The sequence below is a fragment of the Rhinatrema bivittatum genome, chromosome 6 (genome assembly GCF_901001135.1).
Source record: "Rhinatrema bivittatum chromosome 6, aRhiBiv1.1, whole genome shotgun sequence".
NCBI lineage: Eukaryota > Metazoa > Chordata > Amphibia > Gymnophiona > Rhinatrematidae > Rhinatrema > Rhinatrema bivittatum.
Window position 1 is genome coordinate 220,688,081 of NC_042620.1, and position 22,365 is coordinate 220,710,445.

The 22,365-nt window shown below is 41.3% G+C and overlaps 1 protein-coding gene across 7 annotated transcripts in view; it reads left to right on the forward strand.

Annotated features, from left to right (window-relative positions):
- The window catches only part of ZNF711 (zinc finger protein 711), a 195,727-nt gene extending 183,188 nt beyond the window's left edge, over positions 1-12,539 (forward strand). For 3 of the 7 annotated variants that reach the window (XM_029606581.1, XM_029606579.1, XM_029606582.1), the window contains exons 10-11: positions 1,574-1,654; positions 4,846-7,643. In XM_029606581.1, the coding sequence (XP_029462441.1) occupies positions 1,574-1,654; positions 4,846-6,023 (1,259 nt within the window). In that variant the 3' untranslated portion in view covers positions 6,024-7,643. Of the gene's footprint in view, positions 1-1,573; positions 1,655-2,467; positions 2,536-4,845; positions 7,644-10,218; positions 11,771-11,895 lie in introns of those variants that run through there. The other 4 variants (XM_029606584.1, XM_029606583.1, XR_003857461.1 and 1 more) reach the window with 3 other exon arrangements.
- The last annotated feature ends 9,826 nt before the right edge of the window (positions 12,540-22,365 follow it).

A 22,365-nucleotide genomic window follows, 5' to 3' on the forward strand; every position in this document is an offset into this window, starting at 1 on the left:
TACTAGTTAAGCTCAGCAGATTGAGGGACCTTAATCCAGATAGCTCTAAAGTGGCCCAGATAAGTCATATTCCACCTTTTCTCCAGCTTTCTGTTAAGATGCCTCTTGCCTGGACCTAATTTTTCAGAACAAGGGGGTTTTCCTTTATTCCACCGTGAATGTTGTATAGGAGGTAATCTCTTCCTTAGGATGCTCGAGGGAAGTGGCTCAGGTATTCTTACAATCCTGAAAACAGTCTACTAGATCCTATGCATATAAATGAAGGGGGTTCTCTAGTTGGTGCAGCAGTGCTAACATCTCTCATTTTCATCTGCCCAGCTCACAAGCTGTTACAGTATCTTCTCCATCTATCAGATTTGGGCCTCAAGAAAAGCTTTATTAACATCCATTTCAGTGCTATGGTGGCTTATCACATCTCTGAATAAGGAAGACCTGTATCATCCCTCTTGATGATCATGGGATTTATGAAATGGTTATTTCACATTTAAACACTCATTCAAAGTACCCAGCATAATATGGGACCTAAATGTGGTCTTAACCCAGCTCACAAGACCACCGTTTGAGCTATCAACTTGTGTGCAGTGAAGTTCCTAACTTGAAAGTCACCTTTGACCCAAACAGATTGGTGTTACCAGTCATGCTATAGCGAATTGGATGAGTTTATTATCTATCACATATAAGAAAGCAGAACAATCTTTACAGGAACATATCAAAGTTCATTCTGCAAGCTATGGTAGCCACAACAGTTTATTTGGGGTCAGCCTTATCAGAATATGCCTGGAGCTCTGTACATACCTTCATCTCCCACTGTTGCCTTAAGGCAGATTCTGAGAGGACAGCTGCTTTGGTCAGGTAGTCCTGCAAAAAATAATAAGAAAAATCAGTCCAATCATAATTCCTTCCCTATTATTCAAGGGGGATGTCTGGGGAATCAAATTCAGAGTCTAAAGGGACAGCTCACAGCTTGAGAGTCCCCAGATGTGTGACTGACTTTCCAGCTTGTCCATGGAGAAAATTAAGTTGCTTACTTGAAACTGGTGTGTTTTGTGGATAGCAAGACAAGTTAGTCAAACAATACCCTCCCTTCTCCCCTCGGAGTTATTTTTTCTTCTCTTCATTAGCTATGATATATGACTGAGGGGACCTCACATGGCTCCTGGCCATGTGCAACACACTGCACTTGCTCAGAAGAGCAAAAGTCTAACCAGAGAGAAGGCATTTCCATCCTCAGTGTCATCGGATGATGTGTGACTGACTTCTGCAGGGTATTAGTGAGATCCCATCTGGAGTATTGTGTCCAATTCTGAAAGGTTATGTGTAGAGAATAGAACTAGTCCATAAAAAGGCTACCTAAAAGAGTCTGCGCTGTAAGCCATATGAAATAAGTCTTAAGGACTTAAATATGTATACTCTACAAAAGAGGGGATGTGGTAGACATTCAGATACCACAAAGGTATTAATGCACAAAAGCGAGCATTTTTCAGTAGAAGGAGAGTTTTAAAACGAGGGATCATTGTAAGCGGTTCATAGGGGGGTACACTCAGCAGTAACATAAGGAAATATTTCTTCACAGAAAGGGTGGTGGATGCATGGAACAGCCTCCCAGTGGAGGTGGTGGAGGCCAAAACAGTAACAGAATTCAAGAAAGTATGGGGTAAGCACAGAGGATTCTTACATACAAAGATGTGAGGATAAAGCCCGAGATTGGATAGGCTCTACAGTACTGTATCAGGAATGGGCAGACTGTCTGGGCTTGTGTTCCTTATCTGCTGTCATTTTCAGTGTTCCTATGTTTCTGTATATAATGATGTGATTATGAAATCCTTAGAACCTATAATCATACACTGGCTATTAAGCTTATGCTGTACAGCCTACAGAATTTAATAATTTTTATTTAAGTAGACCAAAGACAACCTATTTTATTTTGATTGCTATAGTGCATTCCTGACCCATCAGTGTGTTAAGTTGTCAAGAATCTTGCTTACTTGAGATGCTGATGAAATGTATCAACTAGAATTAAATGAAGATGGGCACAGAAGGCAATTTTGATACTTCTTTTAGTAGTCTGGAGGAGTAATAGGTGAAGAAATTTGCATACAAATAATAAATTGTGAACATAATTTATTATGAAGATACCTTGTTTTACTAGATATTGTGGCATATCCTGCTCCAGAAAATGCATTTAACAGTAACCCAGTAAACATAGAAACATAAAAATGATGACAGAATATGACCAAATGATCCATCCAGTCTGCCCAGCAAGCTTATGCTTGTGACCTCTTCTCTTGGCCAGAGTTCTGAAAACAGAGATGCTATTTTATTCTGTGGCTTCTTTCTGTGTGTGTGTGTGTGTGTGTGTGTGTGTGTGTGTGTGTGTGTGACAGAATGTTCTTGATGCTATCATTGACAGATATATACAGGAACTTATGACCATGATTGGAATGTCGTTTTGTTCTTTACTTATCAGGCATAGCGGTGGCAGGTGTCCATTGTCATCACTAGTGTTCTTATAATTGACAATAATCTTCAGGTTTGGTAAGAGATTATGCCCATGACTGGGGAATGAAATTTCATGTTGATATGTAGTTAGATCCATATACCGGCAGACACTAAGCTGTCTTGCTTTTGACCTCAAAGCAGGGCTTCTTTCTCAAATGTCCTTTTTTTTTTCTTTGCAGTTTACTCTTATTGCAAGCCATTTCTATTTGTGGTCATGCATACTGTCTAACTTGTCCATTTGAGACAGGCATATTTTCTGTTACTGCAAGAATAGAGACAGGGAATTTTCCTCACCTGGTCTGATGTAAAGACTAGATGCTGTTTATAGAAATGAAATCAGTCAGTGTCAGTTCTGTTGTGGTTTTCTGTGTAGCCCTAGCAAATTCTGTGTTGATTAGAAAAACAAGGCAATCTAGATTTTCTGGATTGATCTATGGCCCAGGGAACGAGAGACTGACTTTGGCTTTCACCTTACCTGCACTGACCACTCTCACCTATTATTCCATCTCAGGCTACTAACACTTCCTGTGGTGCTTGCAGGCCTTCAAAGTATACTCCTGAGGGAATTCTGCATAAAAAAATTTTAAATTCTGTATACTTTATATTGGTCAAAATAATTAATTTAAAATGTAATGCAGAAAAGTTATTACTCAAAGATGTGGAGCTTTAAATATTTTGAAAAGAATTCCCACAAAAGTACATTACAAGAGTGTTCTTTCTGTTTCTCTCCCTATTCCCCTGGCTAGACCCTTTCACTTTGCCCTCACAGGCCCCAACTCCTCTGCTCTCCACTATCACTCCCATTCCTCTCCAGGCTGAACCCCTTCCACTCTGTCTCCATTCCCCAGCCCTCCACTCCCAGAGTTTGAATTCTCTCTCATGCAGCCCCTCTCACAGGTTCCTTCTGTCCCACACACACACAGGCTCCCTCGCTCTTACACACATATACCTCCTCACACAAACGCCTTCCTCTTGCACAGTCACACACCTCCTCACACAGGCTCCCTCTCTCTCACACATATGCACCCTCCCTCTTTCTTGGGCACACACTCGCCCACTCTCACAGAGGCTACCTCTTTCTCTCACATACACCCCCCCCCCCACCCTGTACATAGGCTCCCCTTCTCACACACAAACACACACCCTCCTTCACGCATGAATATAGATTCACCCAATCCCTTTTTCACAAATACAGGCTCCTAATTTCTCACTCACATATACACTCCCTTACACAGGCTCCCTCTCTCTCTAGCACACACACACACAAACACACACACACACACGCATAGTGCCATGCTTCTCTCTCTCATAGGCTTTCTTGCTTCTCCTGTTTTCTTCGGCTGCAAATAGGATAGGCTGGTGGGCTGCAAGCGGAGCCTTTCTCCAAATTTTGCACAAAAAATGCAAATTCTGCACTGCACAGTAACGCAGAATTCCCCCAGGAGTAAAGGTACTTTATACCCTGCAGGCCTGTGAGCTTAATTTGTGAAAGGGACATACTCTATGGAGATTTCCTTTGAAAACATAGGCAACATACCCACCACAGGTACTTTTGTACCCATGTACTTTGCACCTATAATAAATCAGGTGCAATATATGCCCTGAAAATTTGCATGGTGACCTAACCTTATCTACTCTTTTATGCGGGTAAAAATATGTGTGCTTTTTCACAGCTTGCATACCAGGATAGGAAGGTCTAATTTTGAAACACACGTTTACTAGTATAAAAGCTTTTGAATATTGCCCCCTTCATATGTTGTGTAGTGTAAAGAAATTGTTTATATTCTATGTACTTGGAAGTTCTCAATACATAGAATTATAAAAAGGAAAACAAACATAAAATATAAAATTGTGCCACCACCAAGTCATCCTAAAAAAAAACAAATGTTGATATAAAATTGCTTTTTGTATTATTGTTCCTGCATAAAGCAACCTGATATCAGCATGCAGCAGTTTATTATGAGTGTGTGCGTAAGTTCACTTTTAAGGGCATTTGAATTGAAAATTGAGACATGCTCGATTGAAGTTATTGCCATGTTTTAATAAATTTGGTCTAAAACAAAATAATTTGCCCCAGTAAAAGAACCTTAATATTATTTTTATTTCACTTATTGAAAATTGCAATATTAGTTTTCTCCAAAATGAAATGTAGTTCTCTTATTTGCAGTTATTTTACCGATTCTAAAATGCCATCACACAACTTAATACCTTCTTGCAACATAATTACAGTACACTTTCCATAAATTGCAAATAATTGACTATATAATGTAGAAAATGTAATTAACCACAAAGCAAATACTTTGAAAAATTTTATTTTCTCATGTTTTTTTCTTTCTTTGTGAACAGCTGTCATAATAGGCCCTGATGGACAGCCATTAACTGTTTATCCTTGTCATATTTGTGGAAAGAAGTTCAAATCCAGAGGATTTTTAAAAAGACACATGAAGAACCACCCAGATCATATGATTAAAAAGAAATATCAGTGTACAGACTGTGACTTCACAACTAACAAGAAAGTCAGTTTCCATAACCATCTGGAAAGTCATAAGCTGATAAACAAAGTTGATAAAACCCATGAGTTTACAGAATACACAAGAAGATACAGAGAAGCAAGTCCGTTGAGTTCTAATAAACTGATACTACGGGACAAGGAACCCAAGCTACACAAGTGCAAATACTGTGATTATGAGACTGCAGAACAGGGACTGCTTAATAGACATCTGCTTGCAGTTCACAGTAAAAACTTTCCCCATGTTTGTGTTGAATGTGGGAAGGGATTCCGTCATCCTTCTGAGCTTAAAAAGCATATGAGGACCCACACAGGGGAAAAGCCATATCTCTGCCAGTACTGTGATTTCAGATGTGCAGATCAGTCTAATCTTAAAACACACATAAAAACCAAGCATGGTACAGACTTGCCATATAAATGTGAGCATTGTCCTCAAGCATTTGCAGATGAGAAGGAACTTCAGCGGCACACAGAGTTATTTCAAGGACATAAAACCCATCAGTGTCCACATTGTGACCATAAAAGCACCAATTCAAGCGACCTTAAACGGCACATTATATCGGTTCATACCAAGGATTTTCCTCATAAGTGTGAGGTGTGTGAAAAAGGCTTCCATCGGCCTTCTGAACTCAAAAAGCATAGTGAAACCCATAAAGGTAAAAAAATACATCAATGTAGACACTGCGATTTCAAAACTTCAGATCCTTTTGTACTTAGTGGGCATATCCTTTCAGTTCACACCAAGGACCTGCCCTTTAAATGCAAAAGGTGCAAGAGGGGATTTAGACTACAGAATGAACTAAAGAAGCACATGAAGACTCATAGTGGAAGGAAGGTCTATCAGTGTCAATATTGTGAATACAATACAACAGATGCTTCAGGCTTCAAGCGTCATGTAATATCAATACACACAAAAGACTATCCACACAGGTGTGAATATTGCAAAAAGGGATTCCGCAGACCATCAGAGAAGAACCAGCATATAATGAGACATCATAAGGAAGCTATAATGTAAGAAGATAAAATACTAAGAAACAGTTTAGAAACTGATGATATGCTTGTTTGGGGGAAAAAAAAATCTCATGAACTGCTTCTCCTGGTTTCAAAGCTTGATATAAATCATAACATTCTTTGTATTAATAGTCTTAAAAGTATTAGGGTTGGCAGGGAATATTGTAGCCCTATGATTGTTGCTTATCAGAACTTAAACACCGTAAAATGGTTGCAGAAACATTGCTGAATATCTTTTATTACCTTCTGTCTAATAGTATAAGAAATTGAGCTGCAGAGAAAAAAATGTAGAATGGTCCATTTTATCACTAACAGCATTTGTTTCATACAATACAAAGGGGTTTATTAACAATCCTTTTTGGTACAGCAACTAAATCTGACCTTTTTATGCAATTTTGGGGAGGGAGACTAGATGGTGGTTGTTCACTCTGTCAGTAGGTTTTTACATTGTGCCTGGAAATTATATTTCAGAAACAGACTAAGTTTTGGGTGTCTGTCCCATTTTAATATTCCATTGGGAAACCTTTTTGTTTCCTTTACTAGTTTAGGTTCAGTGAGTATCTTTTAAAGAGTTGCAGAGCTGCTAACCTATTTTATTACAGGATATAATGTTTCAAGCATAGCATTATGTTATAAGGTCAGAGGAAAGTGTTCCGGTGCTAGTTAAAGTGTATATAATTTCCTTTTTTAAAAAATCTGATACTGCAGTTGAATGTTGTTCAGTATGGCACATATGATAAAAAGTATCTTTTGAATCTATTGCTTTTTTTAAATAAAAGAAAAAAAGGATGCAGCTGATGGTGTTGAGAGTGTCTCGGCACTTTTTTCCTGCTATATGATCTTAACTAGAAAAAAAATCAAAACTGGTTCATAGAGTTCCACAGTTTTCCTAAATAACAGTAAATGTTACACAGTTTCATTAAGGCAGTCTGTACAACAGGTATGATCCTTCCAGTTATGCCTATGACTAGAAACTTCTGAGCATCAACGTACAATTGCACCTTTCATTAATTCTTGAAACTATATCATAATATAAACCATGCATTTTCAATCTGTAAGGTATTTATACAGTATTTAACCAAAACATAATGCTGCCACTAGAGTTGGGAGGTGGATCTTCAGTTTACAGTGTATACATTTAAAATATGCATCCCTTTAAACAATGCTTTGTGTTAGCATGCAGCAAATCAAAATGGCGCTTAATATAACAAGCTGGTCTAGGGCTATTTAATGAAAAACCTGTTCATAAATGTTATGCATATAATGTGTACTTTTTTTTGTTTGTTTGTTTTTTTACTTTTTTTAGTTGCTTCATGTTTGCACACAGCTGTCCACATGATAAATTTTAACTTCATGCTATATTGTGGCTTTGTGTTTCAGATAATGTTCATCCTTTGTTTTTGCACCAGATGAGAATCAGTTTGAGAAATTTTTTTTTATATATATTTCTAAATTTCAGAATGTTAATTCTGGAAAAGCTCTTAGAAAATTTCTTGTGGTTTATGTGGCTGTAAATGATGTACACGCTGTAAAATAAGATTGTCACTGTTATGTGGGATTATTATTTCTAAATGTGTTACTCATCGTAATGAACATACAATAAAAAGCATCTCTTGCACTCCAAGTTTCTTTGGAGTCTTTCTGTTCTTCTCCATTTATAATGGGATTGTTTGTGATGTACATTGGAAGAGAGGGTCGTAATACCTTTCTTTCCTTCAGTTTGTGCTTAGTCTTTTGTGTTTTAAAGATGAACAACTTATTTAAAGTAAAAATCTTACCTTGTTGTGATTTTTGTTAGTCTGTAGAAGCTAACGCAAGGCTCCATATGTCAGAATCAGCTCTTTGCATTCCACTTTTCTTCCTTCTCCCCTATCCAGGTAAGGCAACAGCCCTCCTGGCCTTAACCCCACAGCCTGATTTCCCCTTCTCTCTTCCCTCTAAGTTCCTCTGTGTACCCTATCCCACAGTGTCTGCTAAATAAGGGGGCAGGAGAGAGCAGTCCCCTGTACTGTTCAACTGACTTCGTTTGGGGGAAAAACTATATAAAAATCTTGGATAGCTGGAAAAATGTTATTGAGGCTAAGATCTTTATTAATAGATTAAACAAGGGTATGAAGCTTTGCAGTTTATAGACAAAGTAAGGAGAAACAACTAGGAGACTATGAGCACAAATATTCTGGTGAAATAAAATTCCAGATCTGAAAGCACTAATGACCAAGCAAATCAAGATGTTGTTGCTGTCATGGAGATGTGATTCAGTAAGTCCCATGAATGGGATATGATCATTCTGGTCTATATTCAGGAAGGATAAAGAGTAGAAAAGAAGTAAGAATAGAAGGAGTAGAGTAACTCTTTATGTAAAAACTAAAATGAACTGAAATGCAGGGGAAAGGAGGAAGTGTTTTGGGGCATTTCCAACTACAGTAGTGTGGGGTGTTTTTTTGTTTGTTTGGTTTTTTTTGTTTTGTGTTGTTTTTTTACAAACCTCTGACACAGAAGATCTGGATAGCAGTCTGGTCAAATATGTCCAAAAGGTGGGAATGAAGAAGAAATTATTGGGAAATCTTAATCTGTCAGATGTGGATAAGAGGTATTCTATCTGCAGAATTTGTTAGAAATAGAAAGACCTGGACACCTTTTATGGGGCTGCTGTCAGTCGAATGGTAATGGAACCACAAAGGAATGGACAATACTGTCCTGGTACATACAAACAGAGGAAGCATTTCTGATGTCCAGGTAGGCGGTCACCTGAGCAGCAATCAGTATGATTTGAGATAATGACTAAAACAGAGAAGAAATGCATAAGTGTGAGTCCCGGATTTCAAACTACCAACTTTTGTAAAATGGACATGTACCACAAGGAGGCTCTGGCAGTGTTGGATGATGTAGGAAAAGTGGAACAACAGTGGGCTAAATTAAAGTAGGTATAAAACGAGTAACAAATCTTTGTTAAAGTAAATAAAAGGAAAAAACATATAAGTGGTGGCTGAAAAAGAAAAGGCAAAAATTCTAGTTGTTATAGGTTACACGTCAAAACTTTGTTTTGACATGTGGCCATGCCCACTTCTGAATTAAGTCCTGCCCCTTTTCCCACCCCTCATACAATCATTTCCAGTCTAAGCCCTGCCCATTGGCACTGCCTCCCAACAATCAACGTTTGCCTCTAGGTTAAGCCCCACCCCTTTCCCCATCCTATCCCTGCCCCCTTGGTTGATATACAGCCAACCACTACAGAAATAAAAACTGATATACCACACTGAATCCAACTAGAATGTGTACACCATGGGAGAAAAAGATTTTTTTGCTCATTTATTGGACCTCATACATGGGCATCTTGTAATGCTAAGTAGCATAAAGGTTAATGCGGTAAAAAGTATAATCATAGGTCAAGAAATTAAATTTTTCTTTGCTTCAGTTCAAAACTTTAGCCGAAATAGTGAAATTCAAATGAATCATATACATCATACAAAGGTTCTCTTCTATTGTTCAAAATCTCAGAAGATTTTACTTAGCTTGATAGCTTGGTAGCGCGAAGAAACGCCATATTTGTGTTCTTAAACCTTATTAGGCCCATCATGGACGGATAATGCAGGGAAGACCCGTGTGGTAAAATTTCATTCTGACTGTCTAACCTCATATGTGATCTACATCATTGTCTGTCCCTGCGAAAAGATCTATGTTGGTCGCACAAAACGCTCTATTCACACTAGGCTCATTGAACATCGGAGCTGCCTTTTGACCGAGAAAATCCAAGCACCCATCGTTGCACATTGTCTTTTAGAAAAGCATAAGTTTGTGGATCTCAAATGGCGAATGATAGACCCTATTCATCTATCAGGGAGGGGGGGTGATCTACTACATCTCCTTAACCTTAGGGAGCAACAATGGATTTTTAATCTAAACACTGTACAACCTAATGGCCTTAACATGTCAGTGGAATGGTATTCCATCATTTAAAGGTCTGGTTTGTAAATAGCAACTACTGACATCAATGGCTGCCTATGTGGCATTTTTGCATTGGCTGTGGTTCCTTTAAAAAATGGCGCGAGTGCGGCTCCTCTGGTGAGGAAACGCACTACCGGCAGGTCGGCAAGAAAAGCTGTTCATAACATGTTGGTACCACATTGCTGGATATCGTTTGCAAGTATCAAAAAAATATAGATTCTTGGTTTGTAAACTTTGTTTGCTATTATTTGCAGCATATTTCGGCCCCCTGATGAAGGCACAGCTGAAACACGGGTCCGTGTCGGGCTTCAATAATCAGCCTCTTACACGATGGAAATATGGCGTTTCTTTGCGCTACCAAGCTATCAAGCTAAGTAAAATCTTCTGAAATTTTGAACAATAGAAGAGAACCTTTGTATGATGTATATGATTCATTTGAATTTCACTATTTGGGCTAAAGTTTTGCACTGAAGCAAAGAAAAATTTCATTTCTTGACCTATGATAATACTTTTTGGCGCATTAACCTTTATGCTACTTAGCATTACAAGATGCCCATGTATGAGGTCCAATAAATGAGCAAAAAAATCTATTTCACCCATGGTGTACACATTCTAGATGGATTCAGTGTGGTATATCAGTTATTTCTGTAGTCATTGATACGGCTGATACCACCACCCTAACAACTTGAGAGAAGTGTTGTGACTGGTATACAGCCAAGCCATGCCCTATTCTTGCCCAAGGGGCAACCATCTTGGCTAAAAGGGGGCAGCCATATTGGATGCCATCACTGGAAATGACACCATGGCTAAAAGGGGAGGTGCCATGTTTGGTTAATGACATCATATGTGTTCCTTCCGCATATAGGGGTGCATGCCTAGATGCCTTTCGGAAGCAATGGAAAAAGCAGGGAAAAATGCAGCTTGTCAGATAATGATATTACAAATTTTAATAATTTTTCTTAATAGAATATTTAAAGGGGAAAAGAAACATGTTCTAGGTGAACCATCACTTTTTTTTTTTTTTTTTTAAATCCACAGGTTTAATGTGTAACCACAAAGCAAAATTAGGAGCAAAAAAGAATATTCAAATTCTGGTGTCATCTCAATAACAGTAATACAAATACCTTCCACTGCCAACACTGACACAACACAGCCTACACCACCCCCCTCCCAGCTCTGTAGCATTCCATATTCACTGAAACTCCCCTAATGGTGCAGAGCATAATTAGGAGCTTTTCCTTATTAGACACCTTACAAAAAGAATATGCATCATCCCCTCACATTCTACAGCCAGGGACAGAAATTAATATAATGCCTTTTTATCTTAGTGTAAATAACCAGTCATTTAAGATGTTTTTCTTTGAATAGAGCTTGTGTAAAGTCAGTTAAGATGTTTCTTTGGCAGAGCTTAAGTGTAGAATTTCTTCTCTTCCTTAATGATAACAGATCTGCAAGAAGGGATTTGTGTTTGATCCAGATGGGATGGGGGGGGGAGTAGATAAGCCATCCACCCATCCTCCCTTCTCTCCCTGCCATAAGTATTAACATAAACTTAAAAAAATATTGTAGACTTGAAATGAGCCAATATGTGTTTTAGGAAAAGTATTGTATTGAAAACCATAAGCCATTTTAAAACCTATACATGTTTGACAAGTAACAACATATATCATTTTTTTTTTAAGAGATGAAAATTCACATGTAGAGAAAAAGACAAATTTGATTCTTTTTTTTTTTCTTGCCTTGGTACTCCTGAATCACTTGCTAGGGATGGATCACATTGTTTGCAGCTCTCTGGATGCCTAAGAGGTATGTAAACTTTGTTTTTGTTTTGAAATCCCATAGTACATATTGTAAAAAGCTGACATATTAATTTTCAGACACAATCTCTTCATCTGCCTCTTCTCCACTTTTTTGTAAACATTTTGTTATAGCTCACCAACGGATCTTTGACCGGAGAAAATGAAGAGGCGGGAGATCCACCGGCGATCAAAGTGTCCTGTATGTGCTGTTTTTGCGCTTGCAATGACGAACCGGAAGACCTGGAAAGTAAACACTGAGATCGTAAATGGGCTTTGAGACCAGAGGATTGGGGGACATGAGATGGTGGTACAAACTGGGGCTTTGGAAATAAGCACACACACATACTCTTTACCATAAAAGCGTTTTTAATTACTCATATGATGAATGATGCACTGCGTTATAAAGAAATGTTGGCAAGGGGTCCTACGCAACGACTGCGAGGCGTGTATCTTGGAAACACCAGTGCAGAATTTTCACGAGTATCTGAAATGGTGCTGGTACGTGGAAAGTCAGAAACTAAGAAGCATTTGCGATAGACTGTGTCTCGAGCGTGTCATTAGCATATTCATGTTGGCAGGGTATAAGATGGAGATATTGGGGCTTTGTAATGACATAAATACGGTTATTGATCTGGTCAAGTCTGTCAAAAATGCAGGGGACCCCCTTACTTTATTACAGTTACGGGTAGATTTTCAAAGGGGTACGCGCGTACCCCCCCCCCGAAAACCTACCCCAAACCCCCCCCCCCTGCGCGTGCCGAGCCTACTTTGCATAGGCTCGGCGGCGCGCGCAAGCCCCGGGGCTTGCATGGAGGGGCATGTCGGGGGCGTGCCCGGAGTGACGCCACGTTTTGGGGGCGGCGCCGCGGGCATGGTTTTGGCCCGGGGGCGTGGCCGCAGCCTCCAGACCAGCCCCCGGGACCGGAACATGGAGCGGGGCAACCGGCCGGCGCGCGCAAAGTTAGGCCTGCTGGAAGCAGGCCTAACTTTGCCGACAAAGGTAGGGGGGGTTTAGATAGGGCCGGGGGGGGGGGGGGTTAAGTAGGGGAAGGGAAGGTGCGGGGGGGGGGGGGGGGGGGGTGGAAGGAAAGTTCTCTCCGAGGCCGCTCCGATTTCGGAGCGGCCTCGGAGGGAACGGAGGCAGGCTGCGCGGCTCGGTGCGCAGGCTGCCGATTTTGGGCAGCCTTGCGCGCACCGACCCCGGATTTTAATGGATACGCGCGGCTACGCTCGTATCTATTAAAATCCCACGTACTCTTGTTCGCGCCTGGTGCGCGAACAAAAGTACGCGCTCGCGCTAATTTATAAAATCCGGCCCTTAATTTCTAAACTGCACATTACAAAACAGATTATGTGGTAGCTTTGTTATTTCAAATACATTTCATTTCTGAAAAAAGAGATTCAAGGACTTCTATCTTTGGAAAAAGAATTGGAAGCTGTGATTTGTTTTCTATTCACATCTTTTGTAACAAACTGAAGTGTAAAATGCAGAGTCAAATTATATTTTGTAATGAAATATGAAAATTAAATTGTTTATCATCACATAAAATAAACATTCTTTATAAAGAAATATCCAGAGACTATTAGTCTATTTTCCATCTGTCAGCATGTATTGTTTTGTCTTTAGTAACCAAAGGGTCAACAAAAAATCTGATTTGTTTTCTATTCGCATCTTTTTACAAAAACGGAGCATGCCACCCATAGATTTTGTTAAACGTGTTTATATCATTCTTTATTACAGATTATTTTAGAAAAACTGCTTATGGGATTCTACACATACGAGGGTAAGTCAGTAAGTAAGTCACAAACATACATGGGATTAATATTCATGAAATTTATTTAGATGCAAAAGATGAATTATTTACTGTGAAATATACAGAATATAGTCACAAACAATTTTTCTGGAAAAACCAACTACTTTTCAACGTAATCGCCGTGAACATTTTATACATTTGTCCAGCGTTTGAAAAGTCCGTCAAAACCTTCTGCGTAAAAATCTTTTGGCTGGCATCGTAACCAGCACTTCACCTCTTGTTCCACTTCTTCATCGCTGGTGAAATGTTTACCACCGAGATGGCTTTTCAGTTTGCCAAACAAGTGAAAATCGCTGGGTGCCAAATCCGGACTGTATGGTGGATGTTCAAGAACTTCCCAGTGCAGGTTCGCAATTGTCTGACGAGTCTCATTCGAAGTGTGTGGTCTGGCATTATCGTGAAGAATCAGCACTCCTCTTTTTTCAAGATCTGGGCGTTTTCTACGAATAGCTCCTTTAAGCTTTAATAGAGTAGCACAGTAGGAAGCTGAATTAACAGATTCACCACACTTCTAAAAACTGGTAGAGTATCCCATCTCGGTCCAAAAACACAGTCAACATCACCTTTCCTGCAGAAGGCACAAGCTTGAACTTTCTAGTTGTCGGTGATAGTGGATGCTTCCACTGCATGGAATCGCGTTTCGCTTCTGGTTGATAGTGGTGCACCCACGACTCGTCACCAGTAACAATACGTGCCATCATTGATTCACCTTCGTTTGCATAACGGCAGAGATTTTCCAAACAGACACCCATCCGGTTGTTCTTATTGTCTTCGGTCAGCTGTTTGAGAACTCATCTTGCACAGACTTTGCGAAAGTTCAATGCATCGTGCACTAAGGAATATGCTAATCCGTGAGAACACCCAATTTCTTTGGCAACTTCGTCAATTGTTACCCTCCGGTTAGCGCGAACCATCTCTTCAACCTGCTTCACAGTTGCCTCTGTCGCAATCTCTACAGGTCAACCAGGTTCTGCTTTTGCGAGTAGTCTGGGAACACCCCCTCAGAGGCAGTGCAGGACTACAGGGCTAGGCTAGGACTGATCCTCTGCCTGACCAACCCACTCCACTGCAGGTTGAGCCCTTGGGTTCTGGGGGGCTGGTAGGACTTGTCTCCAGCTGAACATCATGATAGGCAGGAACGGACTAAGACCTGCAGTGCAGGCTGGAAGTGAAGATCGGACATAGGCTGGGCTAGAACTGATGCTGGACATAGACTGAGACAGGACCCAGCATACAGACAGGGCTAGACCAGGCACAAAGGCAAGGCTTGGAAGACGAACAAGGAGTGAACTGAGCAGGGCAGAACAGAGACCAGACAAGGGCAGCACAGGACCACGTCAGAGAAGAACAGGACTAGACAAGGACAAGACAGAATAAAGAACACAGAAGGCCCAAAGGTCACAAAGTAGACTACTATATGCATAAGGTGAGGCAGGAGGCTTGGATGCCTCAAGGCAAGGAGAGACCTGAGTAGACCGCAAGATAAGGTAAGCAAAGGCTTGGAGACCACAAGGCAAGGAAAGGCCTAGATAGACTGCAAGATGAGGAGCAAGATACCAAAGTAAGAGTGGCCAGGTCAGAGAGCTGAGGTGACTCAATGAAGAGGCACTGAGGCTTTGAGCAGACTGAATTAAGTAGGGCTGAGGCTTGGATGTAGGTGAACAGTGAGGAAGTACTTGGCCAGTCTATAGGTGAGGCTCACCAAGGAACCCTGGTGGAGGGAAGTCTGCAAAGCAAATGTATAATCAGTGAAATCATGCCATACTGCCTCCTTTTTCCACCCTCATCTGCAAATTGTAAGTCATCAGTTGAGAAAAAGAATGGGTTCAGCTAGTGGAAAAAAGTTTAAATTGCTTAAAGAGAGTCCATATCATTGATAATCTTTTTATACATGCAAAGATGCTAAACATCTTATAGAAACATAATGGCAGAAAAAGTCCATAATCCTCATCACTTCAGCTTAATGTAATAATCAACAATACTCTGGAAAAAACTGATTTAAGATGACAAGATTTGTTGGAGGGAAGTGCTGCAATGATTATTGAATGTTAAATTACTCACTAGCCGGAATTTACCTTTGCATGGCCATTATGAAAATATTGCATCAGATGAGACAAATATAGGAAACTTTTTGGCTAGTGTAAAATTGCTTGTCAAATACAATCCTCTGATGGAATATTACCGTACATGGACAAAGAACAATCCAGTCAAGGTGGGATACTTTTCTCTGCAATACAGACTGAGTTAATTTAGCTTTTTGGAAAAGAGATTTGAAGTCAAATGATTGATGAGATTTGAGAGGCAAAATACTGTGGGATAATCATCAACACTGGACTCCTCACATATTGAACAGGTGTCTCGAGTTATTTGTTATATCTGAATTACAAGAAGAGCCAAGTAGAAATTCATCAAGCCTTTCTTGATTTCATTGAAATCATGCAGAAGGATGCAGCTGGTTACAAAGCCTTAATGTTTGAAAATTTTAATGCAGATGGCCTTTCCTTTGAAGATGGTCAAAGTCAAATGTATGATAATGCAGCGGTCATGAGCTGTTACATCAGTGGTTGGGCATGGTTGTTAAAAACCACAAAGCTGTATTTATTAACCGTGATAACCATTCTTTCAAGCTGGCATGCTAGTTCTTTCGATCCAATTGTTACCTTTTTTGGAACAATTGAAGTCCTGTATGTGTTCTTTGTGAGTTCCACTAGTCACTGGAAGAGAATGAAGGACAAGCCGAAAGTGTCCCTGAAACGCAAGTCAGACACATGATGGAGTGCAAAGGAAGATGCTGTACAAGTGATATGTCAGAGTTTTGACCATCTAGTTGAGGTCCTTGGAGAAATGAATGATGCTATTGACGGGGGTGGCTCAAGATAATCTGCTGCCTGAGGTGAGGGCTGAGACGGGGCTCCCCCTGTCCCATCCACACACGGGCCAGCTCAAATCATCAAGAGTGGGGAGTCTTTGCAGTCTGGTCCTTTCAGTAATTTGAAATGCTGTGGAAGGGGGAAAGCAGGGGGCAGAGTTCTCAGAGGAGTGGCAAAGGGTCAGTGATAATGTTTCTAGGAAACTGACAACCCTGGCACACACCTAAGAACCCTAAGACCTGCCTTCCACATTTGCTGCTGGAAAAGTGGGAGATAGGTGAATTGTGGTGGTCTATGTGTGGCACTCTCTCTCCAGGCTGATGCAAGGGCATAAGGCAGACTAGGCCCTTTACAGCCTTGTTTCTGCACCCAGCCCCTGCCCTCACCACACACACTTAAAAAATCTGTATTTATAATAACCGATTTTACATGAAAAAGGTCATTCAAAATATGATCTTGAGGTAAAAATATCTTAACAATATGTATATTACTTTAATATGCATTGCTGTGGTACCAACCAGAAAACCCTGCAAAAAAAAGCAAAAAACACGTGTGGAGTGCATATGGTATTCAACCTTTTGTAATGCCCTTTGGGAGTGGGCTTTTGTCCTCAGAAAGCCATGAGTAAACTGAATATAGTAAGCCATACTAAAAAAAAAAAAAAGACCACTAATTCAAAAAGTAAAAACCTTATCTTTGAAAAGGCAACAGGGCAAATATTACAATAGTGATGGGGAGGAGCCAGCTGTCTTGGTATACGAGGGTACCAATGACATAGGAAAGTGCAGGAGGGAGGTTCTGGAAGCCAAATTTAGGGTTTTTGGTAGAAAGCTGAAATCTAGAACCTCCAGGGTAGCGTTCTCTGAAATGCTTCCTGTTCCACGTGCAGGTCACCAGAGGCAGGCAGAGCTTCGGAGTCTCAATGCGTGGATGAGACGATGGTGTAAGGAAGAGGGATTCAGTTTTGTTAGGACCTGGGCTTCATTTTGGGGAAGGGAGGGGGCTTTTCCAAAAGAATGGGCTCCACCTTAACCAGAGTGGAAGCAGGCTGCTGGTACAAACCTTTAAAGAGGAGATAGAGCAGTTTTTAAACTAGATGGTGGGAAAAAGCCGATAGTTGCTTAGAAGTGTATTGTTCAGAATGAAGCATCTTTGAAGGATATTAACGACAAGATTTTAAAAAACCGCATGCGCGTAAAAATTGGGGGATACGCATGTAGCTGGGTCCTGCACGTGCCATGCACATTTTCAGAAGGGCATAACCCCTATTATGCACCGAAGTGCCAGGCCTCTAGAAAGGGGCGGGCCAGGAGGCATGGTTGGGGAGAGGCAGAGGCGGGCTGGGACAACGCCATTCGACGCTGGCCCGGGGAAGTGGGCACTGGGCAGCTGGCGTGCGGAGATTACTTCTGCTCCAGAGGAGCAGTAAATAGCAAAATAAAAAATTTGGGGATAGTTAGGGTAGATTTAGGGGGCAGGTTCCCCCCCCCCCCTCCCACCGCGCGTGTTGCAGGCCACCGCCTACACATGTGCATGTGGACATGAAAATCCGGCACGCATGTGCACGTGGGACCCATGTTTTACAACATGCATGTGCCGATGCGTACATATTATGTAATCAGCGAGTCCATGTGCGCGCGCAGGCACACGCAAGTTATAAAATCGGGTCAGCGCGCGCAAAGGGGGTGCACAATTACGCACCTTGCGCAGGCCGAGCCACGCTGCCTTCCCGTTCCCCTAGCCTGACCTTCCCAGCCCTTCTCCTTACCTCTACTCTAACCCCCCTTGACCTTTGTATTACCTTGTGCGCCTGCCTCCGGAAGTGGAGAGGCTTCCAGGCTTCTTCCTCAGGATGTTCTCACCTTGACTGGAATTTAGGCTTAGGCCTGATTGCTGACTCTCTCAGTTTACTTTGCCACTTGACCTCTGTGAAGAGGTTGGACCTTTGGGCTGAGTCAGCCTCAGTTGCAGTTCCCTGACTGGATCAGGAGGAGGGGGTTAGTATAGTTAGGGGGTCACCCAATGTCAATTGCTAGAGCCTGTTTCTTTGTCCCTGCAGCTCTGGGGGTCTGCCTCCTTGTATTCTTCACTTCTTCTGGCTTCCACCAGATCTTTTCTTGTAGTAATTCAGCAGGTAAGGACTGCCTCAGACCCTGATGTTTTTTTTCTGCTTCTTCTACACAAATAGTTGGTTCTATGCCCATTCTTCCTGTGGCCAAATGTCAGGTTTAGCTCTGCATAAGCTAGAGCTGGGACCAGCTTTTTCTGCACCCAGGGCAGCTATTTATTTATTTAAAAGCATTTGTTTTCTGCCAATCCATGGATCTTGGATTACAATACAACAAACACAGTTTTGAAGTCACATTACACAAATACTAACTTACAGATTTAAAAACTAATAAAAAGAAATTTAATAAACCCAATTTATCCTCTTCCCCCCCCCCCCAACCATTCAACCTGTCCCATATATCAAACCCCCACTCTTTACAAATTATCCATCTATAAAAGCGCCTTCTCCGCCCAGCTAAGTCATTCTTCTAAATCAATAGAAAAAGCCTGTAAAAAAAAAAAAAAAAAAAGAAGTGGGCCTTTAAAATTTTCCTAAAGTGAAGGAGGTCCTTCTCAGCCCTGAGTTCATAAGGGAGATTCTTCCACAAAGCTGGACCTGCTGCCCTAAACATTCAATTGTGGGAATCTGATAATCAAACTTCCCTAGGAGATGGAATATCTCATAAAACCCTGGCTGAAGAGCGCAGTACATGTTTAGGTTGGCAATAGTGTATAAAAGATGATATACATGATGGTGTTAATTGCCTCTGGGCCTTAAAAATCATTACCAATGCCTTAAACTTTACTCTCGAAGAGAGTGGGAGCCAATACAGTGAGGCTAATACCGATGTAATATGCCCCCTCCAGCCTATTCCGGCTACCAAATGTGCAGCTGAATTCTGCACGAGCTGAAGACTTTTCAGATGAGATTTTGGAAGGCCTAAAAATAGCACATTACAATAATCAAGCCTAGACCGAATTAAAATTTGCACAACCATTCTAAAATCAGCCTGATTAAGAACAGACTTGAGAGTACGTAAAATGCACAGTTTGTAATAACAAGACTGGATCAAGACAGAAAAGTGAGGTCTAAGAGGTACTGAGGAATCCAGATGAACTCCTAAACTTCTGCCCTGAGTTTTGACTCTCAGGTATGCAGAATAAGTCCCCAGCCTGGCATTTCACTTACCAGTGTCTGCTCCGACACAGTACTCCTTTGTTTGTTTATATACCACCACTGCTGAAGCCTGAGACAATTTACAATAATACAAGCATAAAAAACATAAAATAACATAAAACAGAAAAGCAACAATTTAAAATAACTGCATTTTTAAATAAGTAAAAAGGCATTAAATTCCCTTAAAAGGAGTCTAATTTTTAGCAGCAAAGGTACAGCTGTCCATATAGTGGTAGCAGCTTCAGCAAACGACCTCTCCCCCCTGCCCCCCCTCCCTACCCAGCATCCCCCTCTCTCTTTCTCCAGCCTATGCCCAGCAGTCCCTTTCTTTTCCCCTCCTTCCCCTGTATCCCCATTTCCACTCTTTGCCCTGAATCCCCTTTCTGCCCCAACTCCTTGCTCTGCATTTCACCCTACCTAGGTCTTCCTCCCCATGGCCCACTACTTGTTTTGCATCCCCCTTTCACCCTCACCCACTCCCTGCCCAGCAGCGGAAGTCCCTCTCCCGCACCTGTTCCTGCCCAGCAGCAGTCCCCACTCTCTTTTGCCTTTCCCCCTCAATCTACTGCACAGCATCAGTCCCTTCTGGGGCTCCCCTCTTTGCCACTGCCAAGCGCCAGGCCCCCTCCTCTCTCCTCCTGTCTGTTCTCCATCCTATGTTCTTTGGCCCGCCATGCTGTAGCCCTTTCTGCAGTAGCAGTGACAATAGCTGAACAAAATCAACCCAGGCAAGTGAGGCATGAGGTAGCACCTACCTTTTTCCCACACAAGCTTATTCATTGTAGTACCCTGAAAACACGAGCGGCTGCGGGTCCAACAGAACAAATTTGAGGACTTTCCCAGGTCCTTCAGCCTTGCTCACCCTCATCAATTAATTTTCAGGTGCATAGGCTGAGTTTTTGAGTTGAGTTTTTATAATTGAACTCAACTATCATTAGCTCCCCCTCCCAATAACCCTTCCCAGAGCAATTCTGTAAAATCAATAACTGGACATCACATTTTTTTAATATTAAACTTTGTTTTGCAAAATAGGTTTCAGAAATCGTATCACAGTCTGATTAATGTGTGCTCTGTGATTTTGGAAATAGAGTGCAGAAAAAAAATCCCAAGAAATACCTACATTTATCAATTAAAAGATTCATACTACATTAGTTGAAGGTAATCTCTGAAATGGCTGACTGGACTGAACTGGAATGTTTTCCCTTTACTACTCATCATAGGAAAAACATTCAAATTATATTGTTACTTCAGTTACAGTGACACAAAGTCCCGCTCCATTGCCAAGCACTTTGTGATGTAACACAAAACCCTGCAAAAAAATCACTTGAACTGTATAGCAAACCTGCTATAGCAACACAGAATTAACTCCCAAAACTAAAAAAGCAACAACCCTGCATGAAAAGGCAACGCTGTAAATATTCCACCTGAGCCTAACCCACCAATACACCTTCTAGTGGGAAAACAGAGAAAGCTGGACTACTACAGCTCCCTCCACAGAGCCTGTAACCTAGACTACTTCAGCTCCATCACACATATACAAAATAAGGATCCCTAATTAGAAACAGAAACATGCAGATACAAACGGAGTTCTGCTATCCTCTCCAGTTCCTGCCCCTTCCCTGACTTTTCTATTCCCTGTAGATAGGAAGTAGGGGGCAAGAGAGGAGAAGGGGCTGGATTAGGGAAGGTGCTTTGCACTGTGCTCGGTCTACTCTCGGCTCACATCCATCCCCATGCCGTTCTTTGCATGCAGTTTGGTAAGGCAGGGACTGGAGTAGGAAGCAGAGGGCTGATCTCGGAGATGTTGAGCATTGGCTAGTAGAATAATTGGGGCAGACCCTTATGTGCTTATGCTCATAGGTTAAAGTAGCCTTGCTGATAACTCACCCTTGGGCTTGACAACCCAAGGCAGCCACTCCCTCCTCCCTTGAGTCCTAGCTCTGGCATAAGCAAGCTAGTCTTGTTCGTCATATGCTAGTGAACTGCAGTTTTCTTTCTGGAGAGCCCTCTAACCTGTTCCAATCTTGTTACATAAGGTATTATTTATTCCATATTCCTTGTTGCTCTCTCTTCGGCCCTCCTCAGCCTCTTTTTTCTGTTCCTTCTCCCATCCCATTACCTGTTTTTTGTAATTTCCACCTGCTTTTAGTTCTTATGTAAACCGGTATGATGTCTGTATATAAAATCTTTAAATCAATCAAGCAATTTGGAAGTCTTGCAACACAGAAAACCATGCAGTCTTGGTACAAGAGCTCTTTTTTTATGTTTAGTGATTTGTGCTCTTAGCTGGCCTAGTGGGACTTTTCAGTGCTCGCAGTGATTTTTGTGCAGTGAACTGGGCTTCTCACCATTAGGTTGCTTCACACCCCTGCATTTGAACATCGGTATATTAAAAGAATTTAATTTTCAAAAGCAGTTACATAGTTAGCACTGGGTTCTACATGTTCAAATACACTATACCCCCATTAAGTGGCTTTTTAAGAACTGCCACAACATATGCTATTGAATTGGCCATACATTTTACCCATGTTAAGTGCATTGAATGCGGGTAAGTGGCTTTTGAAAATTGCTACAACAGTATTTGTGTTTACATGCGTAACTCCTTTGAAAATGCACCTGTTAGAATCAAAAAGCTCCCTGTTTAGAAATGTTCAGGTCCCTCCAGCTATTGGATGCCTCCTCTGAGGCAGTG